The sequence below is a fragment of the Lissotriton vulgaris genome, chromosome 2_1 (genome assembly GCF_964263255.1).
Source record: "Lissotriton vulgaris chromosome 2_1, aLisVul1.2, whole genome shotgun sequence".
NCBI classification, from domain to species: domain Eukaryota; kingdom Metazoa; phylum Chordata; class Amphibia; order Caudata; family Salamandridae; genus Lissotriton; species Lissotriton vulgaris.
Window position 1 is genome coordinate 147,829,409 of NC_141687.1, and position 19,527 is coordinate 147,848,935.

The window sequence follows — 19,527 nt, forward strand, 5'->3', positions numbered from 1 at the left end:
CTTACCGGGACCCATCTCTCCCTTCTTACCACCCAGGTAACACCCAAAAACAATGCTCACTGGTCCCACTTCGAACTTTATGATGACCATTCCATCTCGAAAATTCTATCCTCCTTTAAACCAAATACCCACTTCAACGACCCTTTCCCCGCCAACTGCCTGGCAGCGACCTCCCTACTCATCGCTCCCATTTGGACTGCAATCATCAACGTTTCCCTTCTTCAAAGGTCCATACCGGACTTTCTGAATTCGGGGCACGTCATCCACATCCTAAAAAAAACTACTCTGATTCCGGCAATTCCAGACAGCTTCATACCAATTTCTAATATTCCTCTTCTTGCAAAAGTGCTGGAGAAATGTGTGCAGCTACAACTCAGCCAACATATCGCTAATTTCAATCTGCTCGACGATTTCCAATCTGGTTTCAGGCCTGGACACAGCCCTCAAACTACTAGTCTATACATTGTTGATGATGCTCTCCAAGCCCTTGACCATGACAAAAGTTGCCTCCTGATCCTTCTGGACCTCTCTTCGGCATTCAACACCGTCAACCATGAGAAACGACTCGAACGCCTCGAACACAGGATGGGTGTAGGAGGTCCTGTCATCAAATGGTTTGGTTCCTTCCTCCAGAACCACACCCAGAGAATCTTAGTAAACAGCAACCTATCTGCTCCCTCCCTAATATCACTAAGTGTCCCTCAAGGCTCTACTGTGTCCCCTACTCTCTTCAATCTCTACCTTGAACCCTTAGCTGAAATCCTTCGCACAGCCAACATCTCCTTCCACATGTACGCCGATGATAACCATATATTCATCAAAATATCTTCTCTGGAGGAGATTACCCACCTGAACAACGCCCTGAAACTAAATGTTCAATGGCTCGCCAATAACCAGCTCAAACTGAATGCCCAAAAAACAGAGTTCCTCCTCATCTCACCCCCTAATAACTCCAATGACACCCGGAAATGGATTAACTCGATCACAGCACTCAACAGCACACCGACCATAGTGGATTCTGCCAAATCTCTTGGTATAACATTGGACAGCAACTGAATATGCGCGAACACATCAACTCGATGGCCAAAACGGCCAGGTTCCATCTAATCTACTTGAGAAAACTAAAACCCTTCCTTGAAACTGCAGACCTAAAAAATGCAGTTTAGGCGTTAGTTATCTCCAGAATTGAATACGACTGCTCTCCCCTATCTGGCCTATCAAAGACTTCCATGGCCCCTCTAAAAGCTTGTCTCAACACAGCAGCTAGACTCTTAATTGGCTCAAGAAAATTTTGACCACATTTCACCTCATCTGAAGGCCTTGAACTGGCTTCCTATCGAGGCCAGAATCCAGCTCAAGCTGGCCTGCATCACAAAGCCCTGTACACGAACTCCCCGGCATACCTCGCCCAGAAAGAAAATTGTGGTATCTTAGAAACTCAGAAACTCCCAGTCCGCCAGAGACCTTGTGCTCCAGCCACCCCGCTTCCGAAAGGAAAAAACTTATAACCGCAAGTTCTCTGGGGCTGCTCCAAGAATCTGGTACTTGCTACCATCCTCCATCAGAAGAATACCTTCTCTGTCAATCTTCAAAAAGGAAGCTAAAACCTTTCTATTGAGCAAATTCCTTCAATAACTCTCCTTGATTGCACACACCGCCTTTTTTCAGGACTTTTGTTTCTGTGCATAATCTCCTATACTGCTTGGCACTCTCTGTGTACCAACTCTCACGCCTTCAAATGTTCTGCCGGTTCCCTCTGCCTTTTACTATCTTCTGTCCCCTTGTGTACAGTTGCTGGTTTTCCCTTTTTATCGCTTACATGTCGTTCGCTGATTTTGGTTCTGCACTGATTATTGTATAGAACTCTGGCGTTTGTCCTATTCTTGTTCAATTCCCTAACCCCCATTCCTTATTTTTTTGCCTATGCCTAATGGTGTACGTAACATGTTTATCCCTGTAAAGCGCTCTGATAGCCTAACGGGTCATTTTCGCACTCTATAAAACCTGAAATAAATAAACAAACTACCAATTTAACTTCGTAAAAAATATTTTGGGTTGTAACTACAAAATAATAATACTGGCAATGTGTGGCATGAAAGCCAATCTCTGTGTCAACAGAGTCAATGAAAAGGTGGGATATTCATCCATTTAAAACATTTTAGACAATGAAACTGTGTATCCAGCACAAAGAAACAGGAGTGTAGATGTGAACTCTAAAACAGAATGCCCACATATATACATCATCAAAACAGCAATATAAGTTGCAATTGTAAAATATTATTATTATTTTTTATCCCAATTGAACATCTAAAAGAAAGAATTTACCTTTCAGGAAACCCAGAACTGGGATATGGAAATGTACTTGACACCAATGTAGACTATGACTGGAGAATATTAGTGATTAGCTTAAGCGAAAGACATCACAGCATCTATCAAGCTGCATTTGGCAAAATCCCTCACCAATGTATGGAGAAATTCTGTATGAAGAACATTCTCATCCTTATGATGCAGAACAAGAACAAGCTACTGAACTTTGCTAATGCTCTTTCTGGTGGATACACTATCTAATCGTAGATTCCTCACCTTTAGAATATCCCCAGGAGCCAGACGGGATCCAGAAGATTCAAACAGCATTGCACTCATGCACCAGTAGGTGGTGTTGTGCAGCTACATGCAGAATTTGTTCTCACCCAGAAGTGATAAAAGGAGTGCGCTTAATAAATATATTAACATAACATAACAGCCACCGCTGCGTGCAATTGTTAGTTTCCTTCCTGTCTTTGTATGTGCCCTCAGATGCGTAGACCAACAATAATTAACGATTAAAAATGTTCAGATTCCTCATTGCCGAGTCTTTGTGGTGGAAAAAGCATCCACTCCTCAAAATGGGGAGTGTGGAGGGCTGTGAGGATTCAGCGGTTAGAGTATCCACCAGAAAGAGCGTTGTCGAAGGGAAGTAACCTGTTTTTCTGATGGATACTTCTGACCTTAGATTCTTACCCTTTAGAATACAGTCCAGAGCATTATCACCCTGAAGGTGAGTCTGTGGAAGGACACGGCCACAAAATTCTCCAAGACTGAACAGACACAATTCCCTTTCCGGCAGTAGTACTTCGTGAATGTGTGCACTGATGCCCATGTTGTGGCCTGACAAATAACTAAGACAGCCACTCTGCATGCCAAAGCATTGGTAGTAGCCTAGGCCTTGGAGGAATGGGCCCTCAATCCTTCTGGAGGCTGCTTCTTCGAAAACAAGTAGCAGATCCTAATGCAGAGGACTATTAACATTAACAGGGTTCTCTTCTGCTTTGCCTTTCTTTATCACAGAAAACCCTACAAAGAGCGGATTGTCTAGCTGATGGGCCTTGGTGTAATCGATGTAAAAACTGAAAGTTCTTTTAGGATATAGTGAAAGATGTTTCTTTTGAGGGGTGCGGCAGGCAAATATATAGTGGGAAGATCGATGGACCACCCAACATGAAAATCAGTAACAACTTTAGGACAAAATGCCGTCTTGGTCTGCAGTACCACTTTGTCTGGAAAAAAGGAGGTATAATGTGGCAGCCCAACAGAGCTTGGGTCACTGTAATCAGAAATACAGTCTTTAGAATCCGGAGACGTAATGTCCAGCTGTATGTGGGATACACTGACAAGCATGTGAGGTGAGGACCAAAGTAAACTCTCACTGTGGAACCACAATGGGTTTGGAAGGAAACAAATGAGTCAAATCTTCTACAGACCCCAGCAAACCAGGTGATTTAAACAGACTGCTGGTCTCGAAAATGTTAAAGGGACATCAGATAACCTTTCAAGGTGCCCACAGCAAGTCCGTGCTGGGCCAGCAATAAAATAATAAACAAAACATTTGTTATGTTGGCCTGTAAATAGTCAATTTTGTGGGTGCAACACCAGGTTACAAACTTGTCAAGATTGAATGCAGTCAACTGTCACAGCTCATTCCCCACGCATGGAGGTGTAGATTGTGCAGGCCCTGGTGCAAGACCCTGATCTGCTGCTACAACAAAAGATCCTCCTGAAGTGGCAGCCCAATTGAAGACACTCACGCTCAGAAGCTCCCGATCCAACACTCTCCTTGCCCAATCCTGGGCCACTAGGACCTGGTTGTTCCTGATTTTCTTCAGAACTTGGGGCAGGAGAGGTAGCGGCAGGAAGGCATACAGGACTCCCGTGCTCCACTCCAGATGGGAAGCGTCTCTAAGGGAGCCTTCTTGGAAACTCAGCACGCAAATGTTTTGTCATGGCAGGCTTCTCTCCATAGCTGGAGGATATCCTATGCCACATCGGGATGCAACTACCATATGTAATATGCCATGCACAATTGGCTGAGTTTGTCCACCTTGGTGTTTAAAGATCCCAATAGGTGATTCACAACTAGGGAAATGCCCTGACACTTCAGGCACCTCCAAAGAAGAACTTCCTCCTGATACAGGACCCCACCCTGCCATGCCTGTTGTGTTATTACATGGTAGTGCTGTTGTCCATGAGCACCTGAACCAGCCTCTCCTTAATGAGCAGTAGAAATATTTTTTGGCATCAGGCAAATAGTCTGCAAATCCAAAAGGCTTTTATTGTGGCGGTCCCTGTCAGATACCAGAGTCCTCTGGTCTCCACCTCTCCCAGGTAACTGCTCCATCCCAGCAGCGACTCATCTGCCAGGGTTAGCCCTTGAAGAGACCGAGGTCCGTCGATGGTCCAATTGCTCTTTGTGCCTCAATTGCACATCTTTTGCATCCTCTTCTGAAACCTGGGAGGAATTTAATAGATGTCACCAGTGCTGGGTCCACTACAACATCAGTTTCAATTGGAGAGTCTGCATATGCTACAAGGCATAGCAGAAGAGCAAGATGCACAATGTATAGAATTTCAGAAACCTCATAGTCACTCTCACTCTCATTATGGTGGGGGAAAGGCTTGCAACTGCAGAGTTTTCAGGATGGCTCCAATGAAAGAGTCTTTGCGAAGAAGTCAGGTGTCCTGACCGCCCTGGATAGTTTGAGTCACATGAGCCCTCCTCTGAGACCACCGGCAACATCGCACCAATCATGTCCTGTAAACCATGGGTATATCTCCCCAGCGAGCAGCTGGCACTGACTGACAGAGTGCTTAGATGGCTGAGGAAAACATCTGCTTTCCGAAGTCTCAAGACTGTCAGAAGTCGTGGGAAAAGAATTGGGGTTCATCCTATTGGTGGAAGCTTGAACCACCGAACTCTCTGGCAGAGGGTGCTGCATAATTCTTGGTTGCCTGGCACCGGCCTGTGGCATTCAGTAACCTGCGTAGTCAATGGAGGACAGAAACAGAGCTAAGACCAGGTGCCCACAAAGATGTCAGTGACGGCTACATTCACACGAAGTTTGTCCTTGTAGCAAAAGTTCTTTTAGTATCTTGGGTTCGCCTTCTATAAAGTCAAGGAGGCACGCTCTTCTATTGGTTGGGAGCGAGCTCCAGATCTGCGTAATATGGCACAGAAAGAAAGGAACTGACATCAATGCACAGCGGCAAGAGTCATCTGACCTCCACCTGTCACCACCTTCAGCTTTGGGTGGAGTATGGACAGGGATCTGGCACAGGTTTAACTGCATATTTTACAGAACAGAGGACCCTAGTAATTAGAGATCAACCGAATGATAGACATATACTAGATAGTATATATGACTGCTGTAATTACTAGGGTCCTCTGTTCTGTAAAATATACTACTGCCCAAGGACCCTAGTGGCATTCCTTTTGGGTTTCCCTTGTTCTTAGAAAATACAGGTTTAACTGCAGTCAAGCAGCCAGCTCTGCAGATTTTTTACAGTATACTCCAAAACATGGGTGTAATCTGACAAGTTACCTTGATACATGGTCTACTGAGGCTTCTGATCACACTGCAGAGCCCACGTGTGACATCTGGCATAGTCTACGAGCAGGAAGTTAATAGGCAAAGAAGCATCAGGGCCACCCTCACTGGGACCCAGGACCAACTCTGAAACATCCGGAAAACAGCTGGAATGTTCTGGAATCATTGGCACGGAAAGAACACTCAAAAGTACACCAAATCCAAGATGGCTCCGATGATAGACAGCCTCTGCGAAGGACTCAGGTGTGACTTCGGAACGTTGATCATGAACCCAAATGATGTAGTGAGTTTCTCTGTGATCTGGAGAAATGGTCCACAACTGACACTGGCAGGCCTGACTTAAACCTCCAGTCTTAAAGTTAGAGGAAGACTGGTACCATTTACCTCCAAAGGTGTGTTGTGACTACCACGATTATTGCTGTTTTTTCCGAGACAGCCTGAACTTCCTGCAGTAAAATGAACAAACCCGCTCTGAAAATGGTGAAAGGTGTGATTGGGCAGAAAGGAATGGCAGTGGGGGGAACAGGAGTGAGAACAAGTGGCACCTTGACGTCCTCGCGACTACTCAGTAGGAGAGTGGCAAGGCTAGAACAAGGCCCACTGGAAAGTCTTGTGCTTCTTTTTGGACTTTAACGTACACGAAGACCTGGAATGTGATGACAGCCTGTCGAGGGAACAGCCCCTAGAGCAGGCACGAGTCCGCAACCTTGACTTCGAGCTAGAGACGCCCTTATGCAACTTCCTGCGTTGCTTGGGAACATACAACTTGGCTACACATCCTTGGATCACCAGCCGATTCATCAGGGTACAGTCCGCGCACAACTTGGCCCCAACCCAAACACCAGAGGGACACCTCATGGGGATCTGTCATTGATCTCTGGTTGCAACAGTCCCTACAAAGCTTAAACCTTGTGGTTTTAAGAAGGGGTTATATTTCCTTGCACACTGGAAGATTTTTAGAGAGAAAAAAACCTTAGAAGCCAGATCTGGATTGGAGTACAAATGCGCTGAAAGAAAAGAACGGATGTCTGCGCATTTGGGTGGTATCTATATTCAGCTCCAGTAGTCACTTCCAGGGTGGCGCAGAATCAACGAGGATCAGTGTTTCACCAGGTATTGGAGCGCTGGACGGGCTATGCTGAAGAAACTTACACATCCAGCCTAGTGCCTGGGGATATTCTAAATGTGAGGAACCATGCTTACTCTCTTGTGCTGGCCTGTGGCCTTTTAATGAAAATGAGTTAAATGTTAAAGAGGCCTCTGGCCAATGAGGCCAGTCCTATTATTCCCTGACGCACAGGCTAATCCAATCAGGGGGTCTGTTACCTTTGAGTCCTGATTGACCCGCAAATCTTGGAGGCATGTTCAATGCATGGGGAGAGAATGCCGAACTCCTTCACGATCTATTGTTACTTATGAGTCGCTGAGAAAGTGATCTATCAGAGCCGAGGATACCGTAGAAAATGGGATAAGGTATGAGGACCCTGGGTTGAGCACAAGAATCAATAATGCCACACCTACAGGACAGCTGTCATGGGCAGGGTAGAGTGTCTTAACATGGTGATCAAGAACGAGGTTGAGATCTGTCTCTACTGTGGTGACGGGGTCTGTCGGCATGATATACCTGCCTTGAATCGGTCTCAGTGTTGCAATTCTATATTAATGTTATGATCATGCTCTCTGTATAGCTATAGGGGACTGAGTCACTGTTTAATAAAGAAAAGTAAGAAAAAATATTGTTACTTATGCGTTTTATTCCCAGGAATGAATGTTAATTAACTCCATGCAAAGAGGCCCTGGTTAGACAAGAATAACCATCACCCAGTAGATAGAAAGTCTGAGTTAAAAACACACAAAAGCTATTTCCCTCCCAAAACCACCAAGCTGCTGCAAGGAATAGGGAGGGGAATAAGGGCAGTAGACTATCCAGCAGAACAGTACAAGCTCCGATTATACTAAACACAATGGCTCAAAACTCCATCCTCATCAAGTGAACACGCTCGCTCTCAACACACAAATGCCAGATACAATAGATGCCAAAACAACCCAGGTAAGGGAGACTGAACATAGTAAATGGAGACTGGCATGTGACCCCTCCTCAAAGGTAGAGCAACACACCTGACTATAGATTAATGCTGCCACCTCTGTCAGTGTACCACAGGCTAGGGTAGAAAGGGCAGTAGCCACGCTCAGTAAAGGCGGGCTGCACTTTCAGTGTACCCTAGACCTCAGAGCCAAGCTCTAGGGTCACAATCCATGTAAATAGGGTAACACATGTGGCTCATTTGTACTGGGGTAAAAATAAAAAACACACCTACAGCAACTTGCCAGGTGATTCATATAATGAAGGTAATGACGCTCAGAGCCATGAAGACGACTTTCTGGCCCAAAACAGGATGAGAGCTCTGACACGATGCAAACTGGGGTGCTGACAGCAAAATACATAAATAAATAAATGGACAGTTCAAATGGACTTACTGAAACCCCCGCTTCAGTTACTTACCTTCGGTAAAGCTTTTTCTAGTGAACACAGTATCTGCCTGTGGATTCCTCACCATTCAAATTACCCCAATGCGCAGCATTCCACAGAAACTTTTCTCCTCTGCTCTTCCACGTCGACAAGGACGTCACAATGGAACGGCTCCCCACACAATTCCTCGTGACATCATCGGAGCCATAAGACGACCTCGTTGGCATTCTCACATCTGTCCCAACCAATTTTTCCGTGTCTTTGAGGCAAACGGGTGACCCAACAACATTTTCACAAGTATACAAACACAACCAAACCTGGAAATTTCTCATCATAGACATTTTTTAATGTCAACCATCTCATGATCCCAGCAATGAATCACATACAATACACATTGTTTACTTTTCAGAATAAGCAGTCAGGCAATGGGGAGGCGGGTGGGTCAGGGAAGAATCCACAGGCAGATACTGTATCCACCAGAAAAAGCATTACCGAAGGTAAGTAACTTGTTCTTCTGATAAATACATCTGCCTGTGGATTCCACAACATTTGAATAGAATCCCCAAGCAGTCCCACTCCGAGTGGAGGGTGCCTGCCTGCCTATACCAACAAATCTTTGGCACAGAACGAGCAAAACGGCCGTCCCTCCTCACTTCCAAATTCAAACAATAGTGCTTTGAAAAAGTGTAGAGAGAGGCCACTTTGCAGATGTCAACCACAGGGACACCTGTATCCAAAGCAGACTTAGCTCTGGTAGAATGAGCACAAATACCTCCAGGAGGCTCCCTTTTGGCCAAGGCATGGCAGAATTTGATGCACAGGATAATCCACCTGGATAGCGCTCTTATGTGGACAGCATTGCCCTTCATCTTGCCCACATAACCAATTAAGAATTGATCATCCAACCTGAAGTCCCTGGTTCTGTCCAAGTAGAAGCGGACTACCCTCTGGGGGTCCTGGCGATGAAATCTCTCCTCCTCCTTAGAAGGGTGAGGTGGAGGGTAGAAAGTGGGCAAGGTGACAAACTACCCCAAGTGGAAAGGAGTGACCACCTTAGGCTGGAAAGCAGCTCTGGTCCCAAGACCCATCTTATTCGCATGAAAAGACGTAAAAGAGGGCTTGGAACTAAGAGCCGGCAATTCACTAACCCTCCTAGCGGAAGTGATTGCCAACAAAAATATAGTTTTAAATGCTGGAAACCTTAAGTGACAAATAAGCAATGCTTCAAAGGGTGAACCCATCAAAAATGTAAGAACCAAATTATAATCCCACTGAGGTTTGATTAAAAGGAGGAAACATATTTGATAGACCCTTAATGAATCTCATAACTATGGGAGATTTAAACAACAAGGGCTAATTTGGCAAACAGAGAAAAGCCGACAAGGCAGATAAGTAGCCCTTGACAGTAGCTGCTGAACAACCATGTTGCGCTAGGGAAAGAGAGAAACTCAGAACATAAGATAAAAGGGCCTGTAAGGGGTCAATTGATTTCTCTCCACACCATTTAACAAATGTGTCCCACCTACCAGAAAAGACAGATTTGGTGCAGTGTCTTCTGGCTGATAATAGAATGTCCACCACATCCGGTGGGAGAGAGAAAGAACTCAGGCTGCCCGTTCAATCTCCAGGCATGAAGGTGCAGGATCTGGAGGTGTAGAACCTGCCCCTGCACTTGCAAGAGGGGTTGGTCTGCCCTGAGAGGGAGACAGAGCGGAGGGTGCCATGAGAGGCAAAGGAGGTAATTGCCTTCACAGCCAATTGGGGCGATCAATATGACTTGGGTCCGGTATTGGCGAATCTTCCTCAGAACTCGTGGAATCAAGGTTATAGGGTGAAATGCATAAAGAAGCTGTGAGCCCCAATCTAACTGAAACGCGTCCCCCAACTCTCCCTGCGTTGTATAAAGGAGACTGCAGAATGACAGGCAGTGCGCGTTCTCGTGAGTGGCAAATAGGTCCAACTGAGGAATTCCCCACATCCTGTAAATGTGATGTACCACCTACAGAAGGGAGACGCAACTTGTGATCGACCAAATACTGCCGACTGAGATTGTCCGCATGTACAGTCGGGTCTCCGGCCAGTTGCGCAAATCTGATGGTGCTGAGCCCAGGACCAGAGTAGTAGAGCCTCTCTGCAGAGAAGATACACCGCTATTCATCCCTGTTTGTTGATGTACAGCATCGCAGTAGTGTTGTTCGTTGGCACCTTAACCAACTGACCGCGAAGGGAGGGAAGCCCTTGAGAGCTAACTGTATTGCCCGCAATTCTAAAAGATTGACGTAAAACAATCTTTCCTCTGGAGACCAAACACCCTTGACCTCCAGATCCCCCAATTGAGTTCCCCATCCTCGAGTGGAGGCATTCGTTATCACTGTGGCCACCGGAGAAGGAGGGTGAAACGGCTTCTCTTGAGACAAGTTGCCTGGAACACTCCACCATAGCAGATCTGTGTCTCTGGAGATTCTGACCACCTTCTCAAGATCTCCTTTTTGTTGAAACCACTGCTTGTGGAGTCACCACAGGGGGGCCCTCATATGCCAGCATGCATGGTTGACCAACAGTATGCAGGAAGCGAACAGACTGAGCAAGCGCAAGACCTTCAGGACTGAAACAGCTGCTCCATTCTGAAAAAGTGGAGCAAAGCCAGGATGTCTTGAATTCTCTGTGGAAGCGGGAAGGCATGACTTACACTGGTGTCCAGTACTGCCCCTATAAACAGGTAGCGCTGAGAGGGCACCAGGTGACAACTGGGAGCATTTATCAAAAACCCAAACTTGAACAATAATTCTGCTGTTACCTGCAAATGATGCAGCACCATCTCTAGCAACTTTGCTTTGAGCAGGCAGTCGTCCCGATAGGGAAAGACAGGAATCCCCGATCTTCTGAGATGAGCTGCCACCAACGCCAAGACCAGAGGTGTGGAAGTAAGGCCGAACGGAAGGACCGCAAACTGGTAATGTTGAGACCTCAGCGTAAAACGGAGATGCTTCCGATGCAAATTCAGGACGGGAATGTGAAAATATGCATTGTGTAAATAACCCCTTTCATGCTCTGAAACCACTTCGATTGCACCCTTTTGCAGCAATGACAGAACCTCCTGCTGGCGAACCAAAAGATGCTCCTCTGAACAAAAGCCCCGATGGGGAGGGAAAGGAGTGGGAAACTCCCAGAAGGGTAGGGCATAACCATGTGCTACGATGTTCAAAACTCAGAAATTTGTAGTAACAGACATCCAGTTCTTTAGAAAATGAGACACCCGTCCTGCCACGGGACAAACATGCGCTAGGATGGCAGAGCAAGAGCTGCTTTTCTGCAACAACAGCTGGAGAGGCAGAAGAGGAGGAGGAGGAGACTTGTTGTTGTGCTGCACTCAGCAGACAACCTTTGTCCCTTCCCCTGTGGGACCTATATAAGGGATTTGCTGCCTGCTGCTGTGGTTATTGCCTGTCATGAAAGGATAAGTTTCTTCCGAAGCCAAGAAACTTGCATAACTGGCCAAAGCTCCTGGATTGAGTCTGAAGCTCCAAAGACCTTGCCGCAGCTTTGCTGTCCTTAAAGCCACTGCGGCGCCGAATCCACTTTAGTCCCGAGCAGGCGGGACCCATCATAGGGGAAATCCAGCAATGTAGCCTGGACATCAGACAAGAATCCTGAACCACGCAACCAGGCGTGCCACCTAGTTACCGCATATAATCCCATTGCTCTAGCTACCGAGTCGGCCGTATCCAGACCATAAGGGATTTGCCGCCTGCTGCTGCGGTTATTGCCTTCCATGAAAGGATAAGTTTCTTCCGAAGCAAAGAAACTTGCATAACTGGCCAAAGCTCCTGGATTGAGTCTGAAGCTCCAAAGGACCTTGCCGCAGCTTTGCTGTCCTTAAAGCCACTGCGGCGCCGAATCTACTTTAGCCCCGAGCAGGCGGGACCCATCATAGGGGAAATCAAGCAATGTAGCCTGGACATCAGACAAGAATCCTGAACCACGCAACCAGGCGTGCCACCTAGTTACCGCATATGATCCCATTGCTCTAGCTACAGAGTCGGCCGTATCCAGACCAGACTGGATCAATTGTCGGGCAGCAGCTTGGGCATTCGATAACACTTCAGAGAAATGCCCTTCCACCTCCTCTGGCAACTTTGGGACAACCTACATGGCGGAGTCCAGGAAGGCATGGATGTAACGACCCAAAAGACATGTAGCATTTGTGGACATAAGCGCCATACTCCCCAACGAGGAAACCTTCCTCGCCGATTGCTCTATGCGCTTTGACTCTCTATCTGCAGGCGTGTAGCATGTAGCCTGGCCCACCAAACTTTCTGGAGAAGGATGGGTGGACAGAAATACAGGATTCCCAGGACCACCTTGTATCTTCTTGCCACGGTCCTGGAAACTGCTGGAGTGGACATTGGCTTCTGCCAGACATCCAGAATTGGCTCTGTTAACGCATCATTGAAGAGAAGGAAAGGTTCTGACACAAAGGCAGAAGAATGAGGCACCTCCATAGGAATATTCGATTTGAACTCCGCTGTAGGAAGAGGCAACTCTAAGAGGTCCGTAGTCTTTCTAATCACAGTGTGATATGTAGTCACTTCTGGCATCGGTAGGCCCTTCGGTGATGTTAGCTCCAACTCAGTAGAGATATCAGGCAAACTAGCCTCCTGCAAACCCTCAAAATCCGGATCAGGATCTCTCCTTCCTCAGCTCCTCCATGTTCTTCCTGGTATTATTCTTCCTCCAACAGCCTTTGAGCCTCTCTCCGAGATCGCATCCTCGGAATCAGCGTAGGCTGCGCCAGATGTGGTGCTGGTGACTTTGGGATCTGCGCTGAAGGGAGGTCCAAGGAAACAGAGTTGAAGCCGTCCGAGGTCGAGTTGGCACCAGTTCGGAACCAGATGGTGCTGGGGATGAACCATCTAAAGGAGCTCGACCCTCCACAGACTACAACAGCGAAGATAAGCTTGGTGTCGGAAGAGGCCAACTGCTTCGAGCCATAGGCATAAAAGTCATGAGTGCTGCCTGGGGAAAGTGAGGTGGAAAACCTCCCAGGGAATATGCCAACAGGCGCACCAGTAGGGTTCAGTTCTCTGGCGAACAAGCCAAACATTGAATTTAAAAAAGCGATGTATCCGATCCCGGAGCGCTAAAGCAGGATATGCTTGATCCTGTACCACAAGTTCTGGAGCCGTTAGAGGAGGCATCAAGATTGGCATCGGTTGCGGCGCTGGAGACCCTCGGAGCCAGAGATGGAGTAGTTGACTTTGGCAACAGTGGAGGCGTTGCATCTCTCGGAGCTGGTGAAATCACTGCCCTCTGAGTCGGAGACTAGTCCGGAGTCACCCCTGGTGAAGGAGTCGAAAAAGATCTCATCCCTGTGATGACGTTTGAAGCACGCCTTCGGAGTCGCATCCTTCGAAGAGTGACACCCAGAACCATGCCGATGCTTCTTCTTGTGCTTTTTAGAAGACCTCGAAGTATGTGGAGTCGGCGACTTTGATCGGGTCCAAGACCTCTTGCGACCTTTGTTCTGCATTTTGGCCTTGGCCTCCCTCTTTGGCCTCCCTCGCCTTCTGCGCCTACAGATTCATGCACTTGCATGAAGTGCATATCCTGACGTCATGATCTGATGAGAGGCACCATAAACATTCTTCATGGGGGGTCAGTGATGGGCATCTGGCCCCCACACTCTAACCATGGCTTGAAATCTGACTTCCTTGAGGTAGTCCTCTTTAACGGCTACAAAGTAGCGGCAACAGCAACAAAGAAACTCCCAGAAATGGAGAGCCTGGGAAAAAATAGTTATGCTTTGATGGCGCAGAAAAAAGGGAACTGAGGATAGCACGCCGGCGAGGTCTTCTTATGGCTCCGAATAAGTAACACGGAGTCGCGTTGTTCCATTGTAACATCCTTGTCTACATGGGAGAGCTGAGGAGAAACGTTTTAGTGGAAATCTGCACATTGGGGTAATTTAAAAGGTGAGGAATCCACAGGCAGATGTATCCATAAGAAATATGTATCTACTGAGGGAGACTCTTAGATAGGTCAAACTGTAGATATTGTGGCACCCACCTTTTCACTCATGTATTTATCAACAAAGCTCTGTCTTGAGAACAATCAATCAGTAATACATTTATAAACTAAAACCCACAATGATCGTATTAAAACTGTATGCTTTAATGTCCAATACCCCAGTAGAGAAAAAATTATTTTTACATTGTAGTCGTCTCAGATGTTCCAAAACTACATTTATAAACTTAAATAAAAGGTAGATTTTTTTTTTTTTAAACTGGCAGTGCACACTGCTATTACTGCTGGGTCGCCATCGGGTCTGAGTGGTTTTTAAATAATCAGAACTCGCACTGTGTATACATGAACAATGAAAGCATGTGCTATACATTTAGTATAAGATTGGTTCCACGAAAACATAATTAGCACTTACCTTCGGAGGCAGATGTTTCTATAGCACTTTTTATGGCTGCATCTTAAAAGAGAATAAAGTTAGTTAGGTAAACTGTTAGAAAAAGAAGGAACTTACATAACAATGGCTAAATCCTTTGTTTCTCTGGTTATTTTGAAGCGGCTCCGCTCCAGTCTACCGATATGCCAACTATTTTCTACACATGGAACCAGTGGGCCTTCTATGCCCCGGGTGTTGTACTGATGTTGCACTACACAGGCCTAATGTGATTATAACCTCGTAAAGGAGTAACCAAAGGAGGTCCAGATAGCCCAGACCAAGGCAATTTTCCACAAAGGGTAAATTTACATAGAAAGAATCTATACAGAACTCATTCGCTTAGCAGATATGGTGAAGTTGCCATGAGTCTAGTCTGCCTGAACTACGTTGGACCAATCAGTTGCCAGATGTTTGCAAACGGCTCGAAAGAGGACTAAGAAGGGGAGGTGGTCAGCAATAAATAAACTGCAGTCTCAGCAAATTACCCAACAGAACCAATGTGCTCAAGGAAGGTAACGTCTTCTTTTATAAAGGAGAGTATTTCATCTGCAGATTGCTTATCTTGATCTCCTATCGATAGTCACATATAAGAAGAAAGTTCAATAGTACCATAGTACCGGACGACTAGGAAGCAAAACTACTGCTTTGCCCTTAGTAAATCATGCACAGCAAATGTGAAATCATCAATACAAAGATCAATATGCGGATAATTTTAAAAATAGTGTCCCATGATGCTGTATAATAGGGCTACCAAAGACATTCTTAAAGCATTAAAAAAGAAAAAAGAACATGGAACTTGGTGCAAATTCTTGATCACTAACAAATAAAAAATCATTCATTATAAATTGAAACATTTATACTAATCAGAATTCATAGGGCCCGCAAATTGATCGATTGGTCTACGATTCCCACAGATAATGTACTGAGGTTAACATTATCTACAAAAAATGGGGCCATGCATTAAAAATTATATGCAATGCAAAACGACTATGTGAGATTCAGGTTGAAGTCAGTTCGTGGCAGAATTGCACTTGTTATTCTGTCCTGCGTATCAAAGTTCATTCAGGTTTGGTCATTTGTCGAAATTCTACTACTCGGGTACACCAGATTAACAGCGTAAAAAGAATACCCAAAAGGACTTTTTCAAATCTATCATCACATACATGACTAATATTATGTAAATATTTCGGTAATTTTTTTTTTTTTTTTGTAAAAGTTTTATTTTGCAGTATATCAGTTGAAACGGAAGAAAAGGGGGGGGGGTAATAGGAAGAAGGGAACCAGAAGGGGGGAAAGACAGCGACATACCGCTACTCAGCCCCACACAGGGGGTGCAAAAAGGGGGAGGGAGGGCGCATTCAAATAAGGAAGGGCAAGAGAGCTCCACAGTTCAGAGGCATAACAATGGGGGAGACCCCACCCAGTGCGGCTTTCAGTCCAGAACAGGTGTCCGCAGAGCCCAAGCTCCGCCCATAGTCCAGCAACCCTCCCTAGGTACAGCCAGTCGCAGCAAGAGAGAGAAGAAAGAAAGGAAGAACACTAGATAAGTACCCCAACTATCCCTCCACCCACAGCCCTCCCCAACATTCACCCTCCCCCCGGTGGCGGCAACCAACAGGCACACAATACAATGTAGGTATTCTCGCAATCAAAGTTGGAAAAGATGAAGAGACCGCAGCGTTGGCGGGCAGACAGCCGAAGGCAAGCCTCGGGACAGAAATCTCACAAGTGAGCCCCAGTTGTACATAAAATTTTTAAATTGCCCCAAGAAGATGTCGGAAAGGCGTTCCATGCTCAACAGACGCCACAATCGGGCATGCCACAAGGAAAGAGCTGGGGCGGTCGGGGACTTCCACGCAGCCGCCAGAGTCATCTTGGCCGCACCCAAACATAACCACAGAACACGTTTGTCCGCTCTAGTCTGATGTTCAAGCAGTGGGTCCCTAAGCCCTAAGAGAACGAAGGCCATGGTGTCAGGGATCGGGTAGCCCAGGATATCTTTCACGTGGGAGAGAATTTCAGCCCAGAATGGTCTGATGGCGGGACAATCCCACCATATATGGCTAAAGTCTCCAAGCATCCCACAGCCCCGCCAACACCTATCCGAAGTAGTAGGGAATATGTGGTGCAATTTAGAGGGATACAGATACCAGTCAAAAACAAGCTTCATGTGCGCTTCTCTAAGGTCAGTAGAGTGATTGTGCGTCGAGACATCTCTCCATAGGGCCTGCCATTCAGTCACAGATATGTCCCTCCCCAGTGTGGATTCCCAATGGTCCTGATAGCGCGGTCGTGGTGCCACGGTAGAGTCTAACAACAGTTTGTACAGGAAGGAGATCGTCCCCTTCATGGTGGAGGTGTGAAGAATGAAAGACTCGAATTTCGACAAGGGTCTAGTAGCCGCGTCCACTACTGCGGGCGATGTTGCCCAATGTAGGAGTTGGAGATGTCTGTAGCGTTCTGTCGGAAGGACGCCATAGTCCCTCATGCAGTTGTGGAAAGTGAGGGGCTCGGCGCCATGGAATAAATGGGTGAGGGATCTACATCCTCCCTCCCTCCAAGCGTCAAAGGGACCTTCCTCCAGGGCCGGGGCAAAAGCCGGATTGAAGTGGATCGGGGTGAACGGGGACGGGAATGTGGTCCAGCGGTCGTCACCGCTCACCGTGTCCCAGACCTTCAATACCGTACTCGTGGGGGTGCTAATGTAGGCATTTTTGGGCCGGTCTGCTTTAGGCTTCCAGGCTAAATCCCAGATGGATCGGCCCGCTACGCTCCGATCCATGTGGAGCCAGTGCTTTTCCGACAGTTGTTGTGACCACTCCACGATGACCCTCAGTTGGGCGGCTTTGTAGTACAAGTGCATGTCCGGAAAGCCAACCCCTCCCTCCAAGCGTGGGCGCCGTAGGACCGAGAACGGAAGCCTGGCACGGCCGCCCTGCCAAACGAATTTCAGCATAATAGTCTTCAGTTTGCGGAAGTAATCTAGCCCTATTGGAATAGGCAGCGCCTGAAAGAGGTATAACAGTTTGGGTAGGAGCACCATTTTAAGAGCGTGTATCCTGCCTAGCCACGAGATGAATTTAGGCTTCCATCGTTCCAGCTCCGCCCTAATAGAGGAGAACATCGAAGGGAAGTTAGCCTGGAACAGGGCATTCACAGAGGGGGTCAACCGCACGCCCAGGTAAAGCAAGGACTCCGACGCCCAGGCGAGCTTGGTGAGCGACCGGGCCAGCTGAACCTCTCCTGCCGATAGGGTCAGATTCAGGACGTAGGATTTGTCGAAGTTGACCTTGAAGCCCGCCACCTCTTCGTAGGCGGTGAGTACCGAGTGGACATGAGGGAGCGATAGCGCCGGCTCCCCGAGAGATAACAGGACGTCGTCCGCAAAGAGCGAGATCTTGTGTTGTTCGCCCGTAAAGGGAAGACCCAAAATCCTCTCATTGTCCCGCACCGCCACAGCCAACGGCTCAATACTAAGAGCAAATAGTAGGGGCGAGAGGGGACATCCCTGACGCGTCCCACGGGAGTGACGGAAATTAAGGGACCTATGGCCGTTGATCAGCACTCGAGATGAAGGGCCGCTGTAGTTGGCCTCAATCATCCTCACGAAAGAGGGCGAGAAACCGAAGGCCAGCAGTGTCTTGTGCAAAAACCCCCAGTCTACGCGGTCGAAGGCCTTTTCTGCATCAAGCCCCACTAGTACCGCAGGTATGCGAAAACGTTCCGCCTTTTCGATGAGGTGTATGACGCGACGCAGGTTATCATGGGTCTGCCTGCCCTTAATAAACCCCGATTGATCGGGATGGATCAGAGCAGGCATCAAGTCTTGCAGTCTACTCGCCAGGATGGAGGAATATAGCTTGGCGTCCAAGTTGAGAAGCGCGATCGGCCGGTAGGATGTACAAAGAGTAGGATCCTTCCCCGGCTTGGGAATAACAGTGATTAGCGCTTCCGCCATAGAATCCGTGGTTCTGCCATCACATGCCATCGCGTTGAAAAGGGAGACTAGGTAGTCACACACCTCCGAGGCGAACGTTTTATAGAAGAGGGCCGTGTAGCCGTCTGGCCCTGGGGCCTTGTGCAGCTTCAGGCCAGCAATGGCGGCTAAGACCTCCTCCCGGGTGATGGGGGAGGACAGTGAATCATTCCAGTCCGCAGAGACTTTCGGGAGAGATAGACCCTCCAGGAATTTGGACTGTGCGTCCGAGTCAAGGGCGTCCCCCGAGTAGAGTGCCGTATAAAAGCGCCCGAATACGGCCGCTTTGTCCGCATCTCTGTGCTGAACAGAGCCCATGTGGTCGCGAATGCCCCCTATATACTCTTTCTCGCGCTTATCCCTGAGTTGTCGGGCAAGATGGCGCCCGATCTTGTTGCCCTGGGAATAGGAGGTGCGCCTAAGACGCAGAAGAGTAAACTCCGCCCTGTTATTGTAGTGGGCCCTCAGCTTCCCTCGCACCGCCGTCAGGGGGCGCAGAGTCACTCTGGAAGGGTTTGCCTTGTGAGCCTGCTCTAAGGAGGCCAGCTCCAATTCCAGATCTTCCCGTTCCTTACGCCTCAGTTTATTCAAACTAGCATTGAGGGCGATGCACGTGCCCCGTATAGAGGCCTTACATGCGTCCCACGTGGTATACACCGACGTGTCTGCAGGTGGGTTGAGTAGGAAGAAGTCACCAATCGCCTTGCGCAGAGCTTTACACGACACCTCGTCGCGCACTAGAGCTGCTGGAAAATACCACTTTCGC

General features: G+C 47.5%; 1 protein-coding gene across 4 annotated transcripts in view; it reads right to left on the reverse strand.

The window, feature by feature from the left end:
* The window catches only part of GTF2I (general transcription factor IIi), a 1,434,650-nt gene that overhangs the window by 23,698 nt on the left and 1,391,425 nt on the right, over positions 1-19,527 (reverse strand). For all 4 annotated transcript variants that reach the window (XM_086954596.1, XM_086954597.1, XM_086954594.1 and 1 more), the window contains one exon: positions 14,768-14,809. In XM_086954596.1, the coding sequence (XP_086810722.1) occupies positions 14,768-14,809 (42 nt within the window). The remainder of the gene's footprint in view (positions 1-14,767; positions 14,810-19,527) is intronic.